Genomic DNA, 16,799 nt, shown 5'->3' with positions numbered 1-16,799 from the left:
AGAGGTCCTCTTCAATCTTCCAGCAAACTCTCTCCTCACATCTCCCTGTTGGCTTGGAAGATTTTATGTCCACCCTGGACAGGACGTGGCTAGTGTTATGGAAGTAGGTTAGCCTTAGTCATTTGTCCTTCCCATGGGAAAATTAGGACACATAGTACCTTTGGTACACTAAGGGGAGTCTTAAACTTGAGACACCTAAGACACCCTACATCTAGACCCATTTTGTGACTTGCAGCATTCTTGAGAGTGGAGCCTCTCCAGAATACCCAGCTAGGTTGAGAGCTCGTCCAAGCATGTCTCTCCCTGACGACATTTATGCGCAGATGCATGGTATGGGATGCGTAGCCTTACTTGGATGGACTATGGTCGGAGGTTGCCTGAGGGATCTATGGTTGGGTGGTGACGCACTAGCCGACACCATATGTGTCCCTATGTGTGTATACAGATGTTGGGCTATGCTAGGTTAGCACAAAGATAGAGAAGATCTAGCAACCGAGCTTGGGGGTTGTTTCATTTGGTATCCGAGCCAACTTATCTTCATGATTCTCGAGCTTCCAAAAGTTGTCATACTCATGAGGTTCTTGAAGGAACTCTTTCATGAAAGCTTCACAAAATTCAGCCAAGTGTTGGGAGAAGAAGGCTTTATCTTCAACTCTCACCACCACGTAAAAGATGTTGGAACACTGAAAGGAAAGAGTAGAGTTGACACAAAATCAGAATACTTGCATATAGAATGAAGAAGAAAGAGGTCCTTAAGTAGGCACCTCATACAAGGTCACTGACATCACTGATGACCTCAAAGCTCCACAATCATCTCCTCAATCTGCTCCTAGATTCACTCAATCATCCTATGTGGCTTTTCCACCACCTAACTGTGCTTGTGGGCACCTAACTGTGCCTCTAGCACTCACACATAGAAACATAAGGTGTGCCTGAGGCATACACCTTGAGATATCCCAACAAACCCCCCCTCAAGGAGATGCCTCAGGCTATGTCAAGGATACATCTAGTCTCATAGTTTCTCATGCCATCTCATGGTGGTCAAGGATAAATCTATGGCTAGGTTCTCATGCTAGCAAGGGTTTCCTTGGGTGTAAGGTAAACAGAAAGGGATACAAACAGACCTTCCAATGGTTATCTCTCCTACATGTACATGCACACAATGTCTGTAGGAGGTACCATGGAACAAACATACACATGGCCTACATCATAAGGTGACCAGAGGTGTTTACAAAACACACAAAACACAACACACAATAATTTATTTTCATTCATTTTGGAGGACTATCCAGGCTGAGTACCTTGACATAAAAAGAGTGATCTGGAGCATACATAGAGATGATTTAAAATGCATAATCTTTATGGGATGCCTCATCTTGTGGAGGCAAATTCACTGTAAGTAGATTTGCATTTTCTGTCTTTGCTTTGTCTCTGCAGAACTTCTCACTATGGTTGTTTTTGCCACAGTGCTTACATGGATTAACTTTGAAGCAGTCCTTTGAAAGGTGATTTGTCTTTCCACAGTGATTGCAAGGAGAATACTTGCCCTTCTGGAATTTCATAACATAAGCAGTGTCATTGCCTTTCCTTAACTCCATATGTCTTTCTTCTTCTTGGAGAGCTGAGATAATGCCTTCAAGATTTGGATTGGGAAGATTCTTCAAAGTGCTTACAATGTGATCAAAGCTTTCAGGCATACTCTTAAGTAGTACTGCCATAGCATCATCAGGGGTGATATGAGAGTTAATAGAAGCTAACTGAGTCATAAGACTCCGCATATAGTTGACATGGGCAGCTAAAGTAGTATCACTTGCCATCTTTAATTCAAAGAAAGAGATTTTAAGTGATAGTTTAGAAATATGAGAGCTTGCACCAAAAATCAAATCTAGCTTCTGCCATGCTTCCGATGGAGACTCCAAGTCAGATATATGATGTATGTAATCATCACCCAAAGCTAAAGCAATTATACCATATGCTTTTTCTTCTCTTGCTGGATCCCTTGCCGGTCGTGTCGGAGCTGAAGATTCCCCAGCATTTGAGGCCGTAGAAGAAGCGGTAGGAGTAGGTTTGACAAGTCCCCATAAGTTCTCCCGCATTAATGCAAATTTTACCTTCATTTGCCATGTATGGAACCCCTTTCCATTGAACTTCTCAAGATTATATAAAGTAGCCATGAGAGGGTCTAACCCAGATATTGGGCAGTGTCTATCTCTCTTTCAAGGCAAAAAGAACTGAAATACTTCCAAAGTATAGCCACTTGATGTAGCAAATAGTAGTGACTAGTTTTCAAACAATGATGCTACTTTTGCATGCTTCATAGGAGTGAATGAAATAAGCACTTTCCAATCACATCCAAGTCTAGCAAGTCAAAACAAAACTGAAGCAACACTTGTAGTGAAGTTATTAAAAACTTCAAAAGACCAGAAATGCTAGAGTAGCATTTTATGTAGCATCATTTTCAAAAGTATGTCAAAACTGTCAAAACTAGAGAGCTGAACTTGGAGGGCTCATATCACACTCTTCAAAGCAAAAGAAAGAGGGCTTTCTGAGGCAAAAGAAAGCTGGTATACCATAGTAGATCCTCTGGGAAGAAGAGGCGAAAATATGCGTCAGGTCGCCTTCACCTTCATGAACAAAGTCGACTGGTTTTTCTTTGTTTTTACCTTCAATATGCAGCCATTGCTGCTCAGATTTCAGCACAAGGTAGCTCTAGGTATGGAGAAGCTTGCCCTGGAAGGAATTAGGAAAAGACAGAGCAGGTGCAGAGAACTTGCAGTAGAGGATTTCGACGACTTTTCTGCAATGGCGACGAGCAGCGCGCGAATTTCGTCGATTCCTTCCAGCCCAAAGTTCGCCCCAACCAGAGGGATCTCCAGCAGAAAGGACGTGGGAAATGGTTGAGGATTGAAGGAGAACAAGCTCAAGCAAAATTTTGGGAGAAGAGGGAGAGTGGTGAAGAAGAAGAAGAAGAAGATGATGATGATGTGGCAGAAATGGGCTCAAGGAGGATCAAATGGCTCTGATACCATGTTGGAACACTGAAAGGAAAGAGTAGAGTTGACACAAAATCAGAATACTTGCATATAGAATGAAGAAGAAAGAGGTCCTTAAGTAGGCACCTCATACAAGGTCACTGACATCACTGATGACCTCAAAGCTCCACAATCATCTCCTCAATCTGCTCCTAGATTCACTCAATCATCCTATGTGGCTTTTCCACCACCTAACTGTGCTTGTGGGCACCTAACTGTGCCTCTAGCACTCACACATAGAAACATAAGGTGTGCCTGAGGCATACACCTTGAGATATCCCAACAAAAGACTTCCCTCATAACTACATTTCAACAAGGGTTGGACGGATATTTTCAGGATAACTAATGATGGCGAAATGAGGTCCCTACCTGTTTAACAAGGAACAAACATACTCTGGAGTCAGTGATGGCGAAATGAGGTCCCTACCTGTTTAACCAGGAACAAACATACTCTGGAGTCCTTTCCTTCTTCTAGCCTGAATGTACCTCGGGAGAAAAAGGAGGGCATACCATTATGTTTCTTGTGGGCTTCCTGAGTTCAGAACCAGCAGTTTTTTCTGTGTAGTTTACATTTGACTGAACAAAATTTGAAGAACATTTGCATCAATCTTGACCACCTGCCCTGTGGTGGAGTAGAAGGTCCAGCACCTGATTGGTCTGAGTTCCATTGCCGGGATATATTTACGCCTACAGAAATCCAAAAAAGCCTATGAGACCAATGTTATAGGAGTATGTCAGTGACCAAAGGAGTGATGTCTAATGCACTTTCCAAATCTTAAGCCTGATCAATCAATATAAAAATGAAGAAGACATAGGTGCGGAGTGGTGCTGGGTCCTAAGCGGTTTCCAACTAGTAATCTAATCCCTAATAAATCAATATAAAATGAAGAAGATATAGATGCTAATTATAGTACTAAAGCCTGCTCATGCTAGTAACGGTGGAGGGATGCAAAAACAATCATGGCACTGAAAAATGCATCCAGCCTTTGGATGCAGTAAATTTTGGGGGAGACCTCAGTCTGGACCCTTTCGGGTCTTGCCTGTTTTCGTGAAAAGGAGACGTCCGATTACTGTCCCGATGCTTTCTCCGTTGTTGACCCTCAGAGTTGGTGTGCCCCTGATCCATGGGCTATGTGAGAGAGAGCATGAGCCTATGATAAAATGTGGAGGTGGAGAACCAAGTAGAAGGATTCTTCAAATAGCATGATACTACAAAAGACGACAAGGTGTGAGGGTGAGAGTGAGGGACTGCAGGAAGGGGGCCGGTTTAATGTATTGCTTAGTGAAGATCTCTATGTATCCACCTTGGGCATGATGGTATTGGCTAACGCTCTGTTGTTCTCTTTGAGTACCTTTCTAAAGGTCAAGGTCCTGTAGTTTCTTAGCCCACCTTGCATTGTGACCTTTAAATGGATAATGGTTACATGGTCACTTAGTAATTTTATGTTCTAGTATTCCAGATCTGATACTATACAAACAGTGTTTGCTTGACGTCAAAGCATGGGGTAATGGAGAACACCTCCTACCCATAGGTTCAGTACCTTTGCTACGAAGAGACTGACTTCTGTGTGTGAAACCCAACATGTGACGTCTTGGTTTCACCCTATCATCAGGTCATTCTCTGTGCCCTTAAGCTAGTTCATATTGAAACGTCAGATAAGCATAAATAAACATTTGATAGAAGAAGATTTTCCAAGAGATATTTGCACGTCTTCAACCTTGCTTGGATAGGGCCATTCTAAAATAGTACGAACTTTTGAAATTCCATAGAAATCTTGTGACAGTCAAGCAAACTGTGTTTTGACCATCTAGTTTTGTGATATTGACTTTGTTACTTGCCTGTCTAAGGTTCTGCGACCATGGGTCCGACTGTGTTGCAACAAAAGTATAGTTTTTTGTGGGCTTTGGTTTTTCCATGTATATTGTAAGCCATGGATCAGTCTCTCTTATTGGAAACTTTTTCCCTTTTTTCTTGTGGACTTCAGCAAACATTAACGTACCTACCTTTCTCTCTCCTTTTTCCTTTCTCTTGCTCCATTCAGTAATAGAGATCCTTTTCTGGCAAAATCAAGTTTGGATCTATAAATTTCTAATATTCAAAGAAATGAATTAGGGGTTCGTTTTTTTGTCATGATAATTTCACAGCCAAGGTTGTGGTTACCTGTTTTCATCTTGCCATATGGCACACCTGGAGCTTTCCCACCTCATCAAAGAAATTGTGAAAGTGACCTAGTTTTATTGTATTCAGCTGTCAGCCCGTCCCATTAGCACATGACTTGTCTCCCTCTTTTGCATCATAGCTGTTTTTGTGAAGCCTCAGATCACAGCTCATAGGCTCAAGAAAATGCAATGTATTTAATGATGCATATATGATCTTAAAACCTGTCAGATGATGAAATTTGGTTTCAGAAGTCTGGAGATATTTTACAATGGCCTGTCTAGTCACGCAGGAAAATTGCATGCACATGCTTTTTAGTTGGAAGTAGACATATACAATTTTTTATTTACATATGAATTTTTCTGCAGGCTACTATATTCCATTACGGGTCCATAAGTCTTATAACAGAGCCATGTAAGACTGCACATTTGGCTGCCCTGAAGATTGCCAAAGATGCAGGTGCACTTCTTTCGTATGATCCCAATCTCAGGCTTCCTCTATGGCCATCAGCAGAAGCAGCTCGTGAAGGCATTTTGAGCATTTGGAATGAAGCTGATATTATCAAAGTAAGTAAACATATGGTCTGACAGTACAGAAACAAGAAGGGCGAATTTTGAGAAATTAATCTGTTGCATCTTTTTTGTTAAATCGCTATCATCGTGTGTGTCAAGGAAAGGTTAAATATATCTCTATTCAGCATGTCAATAGCTCTGTAGTACCATATTATAGCGCATCCATAGATTCTTAATCGTTTTGCAATCAATATCTTAACCTGTATGGTTCTGAGCATGTGAAAATATCAGGTTATTGATTGTTTGTAATTATGTTCAGGTAAGTGAAGATGAAATCACTTTCCTCACAGAGGGTGGTGACCCTTACAGTGATGAAGCTGCTCGGAAGCTGATGCATCCGAACCTCAAGCTGCTGTTAGTGACTGAGGGGCAATACGGTTCCAGATACTATACAAAGGTGGGTCCAAAGTTTCACCGGGATAGCCAGATTTTAAATTAAAGCTGTATTGTGACCGGACCAGGAAACAATCATATGCTATTGTGATGCTCTGTCTGTCCTTGGTTTTGTGGGCCAAATGGAATACTACTGAAAATATTCTAATTCTGGGCATGGGCTATAATAAAATTTTCTGATTGAAGTGTTTGTGGCATACAGAATTTTAGCGGGAAAGTGGAAGGAATGAAAGTTGAGACCATTGATACCACTGGAGCTGGGGATGCCTTTGTTGCCGGAATGCTCAGCCAACTTGTACAAGATCTATCTTTGATACAGGTATTTTTCACATTTATGTTCCCTTGGAGGAAATGCAAAACATCTTTGAGAAGAGTTTCGTTATGATCAGCAGTCTCCAGGAACACAGCACCCAGACCGTTGTGGTTTGTGCCCCTGCAAAATGTCATTTTGTAGACAAGAATGAGCTTTGCTCCTCTTCTTTAACACAAAGCTGTCTGAAGTGTATTTTCAAGCATTAGCGTTAGGTCAGTTACAAGAAAGAGACAGTATTGCATCTTCCAAATCTCTGTTACAAATTGATAGGACTTCGCTGTCTATTAAAAAGCCTTTATTCATGTAGTTTCATCGATCCAACATAATAGCAATAGTTCGCTTTTTGCAGGATGAGAAAAGATTGAGAGATGCTCTGCAATTTGCAAACGCTTGTGGAGCAATTGCGACAACAGAGCGAGGTGCTATCCCAGCATTGCCAGACAGGCATGCAGTGCTGAAAGTCGTCAGCAAAGTTCCAGCTTGAGCCCTGCAGAACTTCGCTTTCCCTGAAGTTCAGGTGCTTTTTATCTTGTAGAACGCTGTCATAACATTTACAAGGTGAGGTTTTTGTCTAGCCGCCGCACAAGACGTGGTCAGTGAGACCTACCAAATAAATGCCTACGGATCATGATCTTGACAAAACATTGGGAGATTTTCTACCTGTACTAAAAGTTTTGATTTGCACCCAGCTGGTGCTCTCCTTTGTTTCTTTACGCATTGTTCTGGAGCCTAACAGACTTCAGATGTGTCAGAGGGCTCCAAGTCACCATTAAATTTTTTTGGGAAAGAGTATGTTTTTCTTTCGTTATTCAGTCCGTTCCATTTCTCTTCTAACCAGGCAACCAGGAAACACGTTATTCTCCACGTTTCTTTTTACATGTTCTTTGGGTTTGATGGGTGTACATTTTGTTTCTGTAAGTTCAGATACTGATGAGATCCTTAATATTTAATTCGGTTTTTTGTTTTGCTGTGTTTACTTTCCCCTTGAGTGATGCTCGCTTGGGTTCAGGGTGTTTTTACTCTTGTAAGACCTTCATGTAGCTCAGATAGTCTTTCTTGTACGCTCAACGGACGGAAAAGGCTATGTTTTTGCAGCGAGCATGTCAGCATTCACGATTTTCTTTTTGTTTAGTGTGACGGATGATTTTACTCTTCTAAGACCTTCATTTACATTAGATGGTCTTTCTAGTTTCAACTGTAACTACACTCCCAAAACTAACGGGGACTCTTAAAGAATGAATTCTTCGCCGTAAAAAGTGGCTGCAGTTAGCTGTGATTTTAAAAGACGGATTTTGCAGCGAGAATGGTAACACTCACAATTTCCTTTAATGGGCACAAGGCAATGTCACGAGCTCATGCGGTAGCGGGGTAACAACCAACACCTGATGTGGAATGTTGGCAAGGAAACCAACATGCTAGTAGATGGTATTTAACAAGAAGCATATTTTGAAGCCGTGAGTTCAATTTTGAAGAATTTGGGATTCATACATATGCAAATATTTGTGGGGTATTTATAAGTGTGAATGTGGTTATAGGGTACACGCACCCCATCAAGGAGGGAGAATGCTCATAAAAGGTTGAGATCCTCATCAACATGTGGCATAGTACTGGCCCACCAATGCCTTTGGTATTGGATATTTACGTTTTCCACCAAGCTACTTCCTTTGCTGTCTTTTTTTTTGGAAAAATTTATATTGTTATCCCCGTGACTCCATTACATTTTGACTTCGTGCAACCCATTGCACTAGAAAAAATTTAGGGATGCTTAGTACTGTCCCCTTCACGCTAGATAGATGTTTGCAGGATTGGGAAGTAAACAAAACATGAGAACAAGCTCTTTCTTGCCAAGTACTTCTCTCTTTCTGCTGCCCACATGGCAGCCCATATGCTACCCATGTGGCAACCCCCATGTTGCTCCTTTTTCTTGCGTGTATCTTGCCCACATGGTAGCCAATATGCTGCCCATGTGGCAGCCCTAACCCTAAGCCTACCTCCACCACGCTCTCCTCATATGGGGGCTTACAGATGGGGAGGTGACTTTTTCAACACCCCCTCTTACTGACACATCCTGGCCTGATCCCAACTCGTCAATGAAGATGCTCCATTGGTTCCCATCTTGAAATCCTCTAGAACAATCAGGTGTCGATCTCAATTCTTGGCTTTTCATCCAATGGCTCTTGCTCCGCCAGGTCCGGTCTTGTATAAGCAAATCGCCTTGGTACACAAGTCCATCCAAGGTAGCACCTGTTGGCACCACTACCTTCAGTCACATTCTTGCCTTCGAGCTTGAGCAATCCCAGCATCCTCCAACTGTCCCCCTCACGATAAGTGACCAGCCTGGAGTCCTCTAGGCATCATGCTCCCAGGGTCTGTTTCAACCCACCCTCCATTTTGCAAGGCCTGCAACCAAATAACAATTTTCGTATGCATGTCTCAACCTGAGCCTCTCTTGTAAGGGTCGCGTCCTTCAGACGTCTCAGTAGATTTCCCCAAACTCTGAATCAAGGCTTTTATGCATATTTTTGTGAGAATCCTTTTCTCAGTTTGCTAATGGGAAAGCTATCTTTTGATTGTCACCTCCCTTAATGTGAGAGTGTGGACATTGTCCTCTAGTAGCTTCTTTGTATGCTCACTCTAGGCAACCATGTGGGGGTTAAAGGCCACTATCAATAATCAAACACATATATATATGGATGACATAGAAGATTAGGGTGTTCTATACCCACCAAAACTTGTGTGGCTCTCTCTCTCTCTCTCTCTCTCTCTTTCACACACACACACACACACACACACACCCTCTTGTTCTGCTTCCATTGAGAGCACTCTCAATTAGTATCAGAGCCCAAGCAGTCTATCTGATGCTTGTGGGCCATCTATCTGATGCTTGTGCGCGGTCCAGTTGAGCCCGTGTGCATGCCTGGAGCCCGAAGTCTACTGTTGCTGTAGCTCTTTAGGAGGAAGGAGAAGCTTTGTGGGAAGCTGTATGGGTGATTTTACATGTATCCTGGTGTGCAGAGACCTAGAAGGAATCTTCGAAAAAGTTGTTTTGGCTCTTTTAAGTGGTTTTTTGCAAGCTTGCAGGTAGTTTTAGAGCAAGAAGTCGTGTTTTGACGATTCCCCTATTCCTTTTGATGATTGAGAGTCCGGAATGACTTGTAGAGGCAACCATTGCCTGTTTTTGGTGTCCATTGCACTTTAGGGGTTCAAACCCCTTCATTCTTAAATTTAGGATCATTTTGTTGGATTTTTGACTCAATGTCTCTGCTTCAACATTTTTCTACTAGTGTGTTGGAACTCAAGTTTGAAGCAACCATTCATAGATATGTTAGTTCCGGTGGTCTCCGGAGGTCCTACAACTTTTGTGTTGCTCATCATTTGCACTCTGGTGGAGTTTACAAACAGATCGGTTCGCTAAAACGTTTTTTAATCCGTGTGTTAGACCCAGTGATTGGGACCACGGTTTCTGAAACTGTTTGTTCCATTGCATTCTAGAGGCCTGAAAAGCCCTATCTATCAGCTCTTGCGCAATGCCATGGAGATTTGGAGAAGTTTCATCTCTATGAGAAATCAAATTGTCTATTTCTCTTTCAAAAATCCATTCAAAGTTTCAAATCTTTAGTTTTTTAGCACGTGGCATTTTTAAATTGAACCTTAGGCTTCCAAGGTTTCATTTATAGGTCAATTGCAAGCTTTGACTTGGGTTTAATTCACATCCGAAGTGGTTTTTTGAAGTATTGTTTGAGCCACGGAAAGTGCAGGTCATGTCATTGATAAAAAATTACAGTGGTTTTGAGTCATCTCAGGTTTTGGCAAGGGGTGCCAAGTGTGGGACATTGTATCCCTTAGATGTATCAGGGGTGTCTGATCATGTTGTTGCAATAACCGAGTAGCCAAGTACTTCTTTATGGCATTACTGGTTGGGCCACATGAGCCACAATGGAATGAAATTCTTATGCCATTTGGGTTATGTACCGCATTTGAGTTTTTCTGATTTTGAATTTTGTGAGCACTGTCTCTATGGGTAGCAGACTTAATCAACCCATAAAAGAAGGGGAAAGAAAGGGCTTAAAGGCTTGATTTGGTGCATTCAAACGTATGTGGTTCCATGCCTACATAGTCATTAGGCAGGGCTGAATACTATGTGACATTCATTGATAATGCAACTAGGAAAGTGTGGGCTTATGCTATAGCTCGGAAGAGTGATGTGTTCTAGGTATTTCAGAAATGAATGGCTTTGGTTGAAAATCAGTCAAGTAGAGTGCTTCGATGCCTACGGACTGACAATGGTGGAGAGTACCACTCTCATGACTTTCAACATTTTTGTGATACACGTGGGATCAAGACGGGGCTCACATCCCCTTGTACTCCAGAGAAATGATCCAGTTGCAAAAAAGATGAACCGCACCATTCAAGAAGGTTGCAATGTATGCTCTCCAATGCAAGTCTTTCTTATGGTTTTTGGGCTGAGGCAATGAAGACTACAGTGCATGTGATCAATAAATCACCTAGTAAGAGTTTGGATGGTGCTATTCCTGAAGAGGCATGGAGTGGCAAGAAGCCCTCTTACTCTCATTTGCGTATATCTAGTTGTGAGGCATATGCACATGTGCCAAAGAGCTTCGAAAGAAGCTAGATCCTAAGTCTAGGACATGCATCTCTCTGGGTCATAGTGAAAGTGGAGAGATGAGCTATTGTATCTGGGATCCAGAAGCAAAGATGATCATATGAAGCCATGATCAATGTGGTCTTCAATGAGAAGAAGATGCATAAGACACCCATGAGGGATCTAGGAATGATGAGAAGCACTTTTAAGGATGTGAATCCACCCTCATATGTTGATAGACAACAAGCTGTCCATACACCAAATGTGTAGGAAAAGGTGTCCCTAAGTACTTCCACAGGTACACAATCAAGAGCAGATGATGGATCATCTATTGGTGGAAATGATGAGTCAAATTTGGCTGATATGCAAGAGGGACAACCGGCTAAAATGCCCTTGATAAGATTAGCTAGAGTGTCCAGACTGCTTGAGAGATTTGTTCCAAGGCAGACTATGTGATGCTTACTGATTGCGAGGAGCCTTTTACTTACAAGGAGGCTATAATGCGCGAGGATCAGCGCAAGTGGGAGTATGCTATGCAATCAGAGATGAATGCACTCATGAAGAATAAGACTTGGGACTTGGTTTCTTGGCCACATGGAAAGAAAACATTGCCTTGTAAATTGTCTACAAGATGAAGGTCACAGGTGATGATGTTCCTAAGTACAAGGCCCATTTGGTTGCTAAAGGGTTCAAGCAAGAGAAGGGTGTGGACTTTGATGAGATCTTGTCTCTCGTGTGAAGATGACCACACTTAGATGTGTACTTGGACTTGTGGAAGTAGAGGATATGGAGCTTATGCAGATGGATGTTAAGACAACTTTCTTACATGGGGATTTGCATGAGGAAATTTACATGGTACAGCCCAAGGGCTTTGAAAAAAAGGGCAAAGAGTGCATTTGCAAGCTGAAAAAGAGTCTCTATGGCCTTAAGCAAGGGCCTGGAGAATGCTATTAGAACTTTGATTCTTTCATTCAATCCCAAGGCTTCAGAAGAAGTGAGATTGATCATTGCCTCTACACTCAAAGGGCTAAGGACAATAGCCTGATACTCCAAGCACTTTATGTGGATGATATGCTATTGACTAGCGAGAACACTTATGAACTAGATGCTTTGAAGGCCAAGATTCATGAGGCCTTTGACATGAAGATTTGGAACCTGCAAGTCATATTCTTGGTATGTGCATTAAGCATATCCGGAGTAGGAAACTCCTTTTTCTTTCATAGAAGGAGTATGTTAAAGTATTGCAGTGTTTCAATATGAAGAGGGGGAGAGCAGTAAGTACTCCATTGTCTCCATATGTGAAATTGAGTCAGGAAAATAGTCCCAAATTAGATAAGGAGAGGGCCATGATGGCCAAGGTTCCTTATGCATCAACGATTGGGAGTCTTATGTATGCTATGATAGCTACTAGACCAAACATTGCATTTGGGAATTGTTAGCTGGTATATGGCTAATCCAGGAAAGAGGCATTGGGAGGCATAGTGCATCATGAGGTACATCAAGGGTACCAAGGATATGTGCATCTGCTTTGGTAGAGAAGAGATGCGTGTACTTGGATACACCAATTCAGACTATGTAGGGCATGTATCCGGATAGCAGGAGATCCACTTCTGGTTATGTGTTCACCTTTGCAAGTGGTGCAGTGTTGTGGATGTCTCCGGTACAAAAGTGTGTTTCTTTGTCTACCACAGAGGCTGAGTATGTTGCAACCACAGAGGGTTGCAAGGAGGCTATATGAATTGATCAGGTGGTGGGAGATTTGGGGATTCATATAAGTGTACCGACATTGCATAATTATTCCATGAGTGATATACAGCTAGCACGGAATCTGGTCTTTCATGCAAAGACCAAACACATTGATGTCAGGCACCATTTCATTAGGGAGGTACTTGAGGACAAGCGCATAGAGCTTATCAAGGCTCATACAGATGATAACCCTGTTGATATGTTGAAGAAGAGTCTACCTAGTCAGCGGTTTGAGAATTGCCGTGTATTGATGGGCACTAGATAGTATCTCCACTGGTAAGGCACATCGGCCTTTAAGTGGGAGTTTGTGGGGGTTAAAGGCCACTATGCCTTAACCCCGATTATGTACAATACTCAAACACATACATATATGTACGGATGACATAGAAGATAGGGTGTTCTACACCCACTAAAACTTGTGTGGCTCTCTCTCTCTCTCTCTCTCTCTCTCTCTCTCTCTCTCTTCCATTTTGGTGTCATTGAGAGCACTCTCAAAGGGCTCTAATTGAAACATGGCAGCTAGTAAATTGAGGAGCATATGCTCTATGAAAGAAGCCTACAAACTACCTCCAAGGATATAAAACATGTTCTCAATTGTGAGTTTATCGACGATGTAGATTGTAGTATCCTACAAACAATGTATCCCTCCTTCATGTTCACTTCTTTTACAGAGATTTTGTAAATTGGGTAAGGGAGACAGACATGGACACATTAGATGCCATGATCTTAAAACGTGTACGTGGAGGAGTTTCCTAGAGAGTTTTGGACCTTGGAGTGTGTAGAGATATCCACGATATGAGGAAAAAATGTTGCAATGAGTAAAAGAAGGCTTCTAGGGATGCAAACTAGGTGCAAGCATTGTAAGAAGTAAGTAGGGGTAGGCTCAAGAATGATTGTATGCAAGGCTTGCAAGGAAAAATACTTGTAGGGAAGATGATTGAGATGATTGAGCTAGAAGAAAAGAGTGTCATGAAAATGATGGTGCATCTCTAATTTAGTAGTTGAGATCACCCACCGTGGTGAATAACTTGGTATGTTATTCTATCCATCATGGTGGTGAGGGAATGGGCTACTATGTTGGCTTGAATTTTTGGGTGATGTGATTGATGTCTATTTTAGCATGGGTTATCTAGAGTTGTGGCTTCGAGTTCCATTGGCTTCATTTTCCAATTCTAAGAATATGAACAATTAAAACCACTAGGCTAATATGACCTAAAAAATTATGGTACAGTGAGGATCCTAATCTAGTGATTTAGAGTGACACATGTATCACATGTGTTCAATGGGTGTTTAAAAATCCCCCTCACCTAAAATTTCCCCCCAATTTAAAACCACGACTTTATAGTAAAGTTGAAGTTAAAATCCCCTTTTGTTATTTTAATCTTATTAAATTTTTTTCCTGAAGTTGAATTTAAAATCCTCTCATTTTGAATGCACATAGTACACTAAAATTCTTTGAGGTGAATCCACTATGGTGGTTTGAATTTTTGGGTGATGTTACCAAGTGATGCCTATTCTCACATGGGTGATCTAGAGTGGTAGCTCAAAGCTCGATTGAAAATGAACAATCAATTTCAATGAATTTATTTGGCAGCTCTAACCACATGGATGATTACACACACCAAGCTTGCATGATGCTGATATGCATGAATTTGATACTACACTAAAATAGTGTAGTGGTGACGACCATATAATCCACTATGGTACATGACATGATCCAGGATGACAATAGCCATGGTGGATGAGATGAGTCATGGTGGATGAGATGTGTGATGGATAACAAGCATAAACGATTGTGTAGTGAGTATCATATAATTTGCAAGATCTGGCAAGCTTTGGAATTCCACTAGGCTCCAATGGCCAATAAATTTCCCTGATGGGCCATCGCTAAGACATTTCCCATGAATTACAATAATGTATATGACCGGCTCCGATAGTCACAAGGCTAGGCTATTAGAGTAGTCAGTGGACACTGGTATTTGAGTGGGAATTTGCATACACTTTTTGGCCACCCTCACCTTTTAACTTATCAATTTCAAGTTCTCATCCGCCTTCTTCACCCTCATCTTCACACTCATCATCAAGCCTCATTGACCTCAAGATCTTGTCATCTTGTTGTGCCATTAGAATTGGGGTCTTAAAATTGTTTCTACATCCACATATTTGGTGGATGAGGATATTGGATAATATTTGGATTGGTGATGAGGACTTGGTTCCCTACTTAATGGTGGTCACATCCTTGTATTGTATGGACCAATCTAGCCTTCCACATTCAAGATGAAGTTGACACTAAATGCATGATTATGTGTTGACTTCATGTGTGTGGTTCTCCACTCTCTCCTTCCATCCTTGTGAGCTTTCCTCTTCTAATTGAGGACTCTCTCTTGTTTTATGACATGGTATCAGAGAGCCATGGTGATAGTTCTTCTCCCTTTCCTCAATTGCTAACACTTGTAGCATATTGGTAATATTCCTTGAGGAGTGCAGTTGCTAGGTGTCTTCATCATTGGAGGAGATGTTTTCACAAGTTTGTAATCGAGTTTTTCATGGTATAGCTGTGATTTGTTTCATCAATTTCTAGATAGATTTCTTTTTTCCTACATGCTACTATAGTTGTCTTATTCCAAGTAGTGTTGGTGCTAAAAAACCACCATCTAAATAAGTTCTTCATTGGTTGTAGCCTACTTCATAGACATTCATTGTCTAAAAAATTGTTACTTGCAATACTTCCTTTTAGTATATCTTCTAAGGCTTCATATGCCATTTATTATTCAGTAGGTTTCTCAAGGGCCTATCCTCTTCGACATATATTCTTCATCGCATTTTTTACTAGGAACCCATATTTTGTTTAGGCTTTGAGACTACAAAAACTTTGTCTCTAAGAAGTTTTGGACATTTTTGCTCAATGACCCATTATTGTTTGCTTGGGTGTAGCCATTTTATGTGAGGTTCAAGGAATTTTGTGTCTAAAACCTTATTTAATTAATTTTGGACTTGTCAATGTACAAATTCATTTTTATAGATACCTTTGGAGTAGTTTTTGGATCAAATTAAAAAAAAACCCACTCTACAAAGATGAAACATAAAAATAAGCAGGAAATTAAATCAAAATTATAAAATTTAACATGACACAATTTACATTAAAAAAAATTATAAACTCTCATTAATGGTTACATCAAAAGACTTAATTATTTCTTGATTATTTAAATTAATAAAAATAATTTGAATGCATGAATAAATTTATGTATGTATGTATGTATGTATGTATGGCCCATGCATGATATTAATTTACTATAAGATTCCTTGTATGTATGTATGTATGGCCCATGTATGACATTAATATACCATAAGAGTCCTCTAAAATCTTCAACATTTTAAAATGGTATCAATAAACACCTTTTGAGAGTTTAAAAACTTTAAAATCTTGTACATATGGCATGGCATCACACAAAACGCTGCACATGCATGCATGGAATGTATATGTCCTTGGTTCATCGATGGAAGGCCATTGATACATATGGTGGGACCAATGCAATGCACTTGTCCATATGGCATAGGCATGCCCGCAAGGCTTTTAGTTGATCCATGTCTGTGGGGGATATAAGCTGTGACTGTTGAGACAAATGGGAGGGAGGGGGAAAGAGAGAGGGGGAGGGAGGTAAGAAAGAGAGGAAAAGGAAAGGGAAAGGGGAGGGGAGTGAGAAAGGAAGGGAAGGGAAGGAGAAGGGGTAGGGAAGAGCAAGGAGAGGGAGAGAGAGAGAGAGAGAGAGAGAGAGGGGGGGGGGGGGGGGAGGAGGGGGGGAGTTAAGGGGAAGGGCAAGGCAGGGTGAGTAGGGGCAAGGGGAAAGGAGGGGGACGGGAGGGGGGGGAGGGGGGAGGGGGAGGGGGAGGGGGATGGAGACGGGAGGGAAAGGGAGACTCAAGGTGAGGAAGGGAAGGGGGATGGGGAGGGGGAGGGGGAAGGGAGGGGAGGGGAGGGGAT

General features: G+C 41.5%; 1 protein-coding gene across 1 annotated transcript in view; it reads left to right on the top strand.

Annotated features, from left to right (window-relative positions):
- The window catches only part of LOC147897095 (putative fructokinase-7), a 29,894-nt gene extending 22,614 nt beyond the window's left edge, over positions 1–7,280 (top strand). Inside the window, exons 4-7 of the mRNA XM_087381274.1 lie at positions 5,559–5,756; positions 6,022–6,159; positions 6,358–6,474; positions 6,818–7,280. Of these exons, the coding sequence (XP_087237400.1) occupies positions 5,559–5,756; positions 6,022–6,159; positions 6,358–6,474; positions 6,818–6,952 (588 nt within the window). The 3' untranslated portion in view covers positions 6,953–7,280. The remainder of the gene's footprint in view (positions 1–5,558; positions 5,757–6,021; positions 6,160–6,357; positions 6,475–6,817) is intronic.
- The last annotated feature ends 9,519 nt before the right edge of the window (positions 7,281–16,799 follow it).

The sequence above is a fragment of the Dipteris shenzhenensis genome, chromosome 11 (assembly GCF_047967505.1).
Source record: "Dipteris shenzhenensis isolate YYH24624 ecotype China chromosome 11, Dip_SZ_1.0, whole genome shotgun sequence".
NCBI lineage: Eukaryota > Viridiplantae > Streptophyta > Polypodiopsida > Gleicheniales > Dipteridaceae > Dipteris > Dipteris shenzhenensis.
Note: the sequence above shows the minus strand (reverse complement) of the source record. Positions and strands in the feature narration are given on the sequence as shown.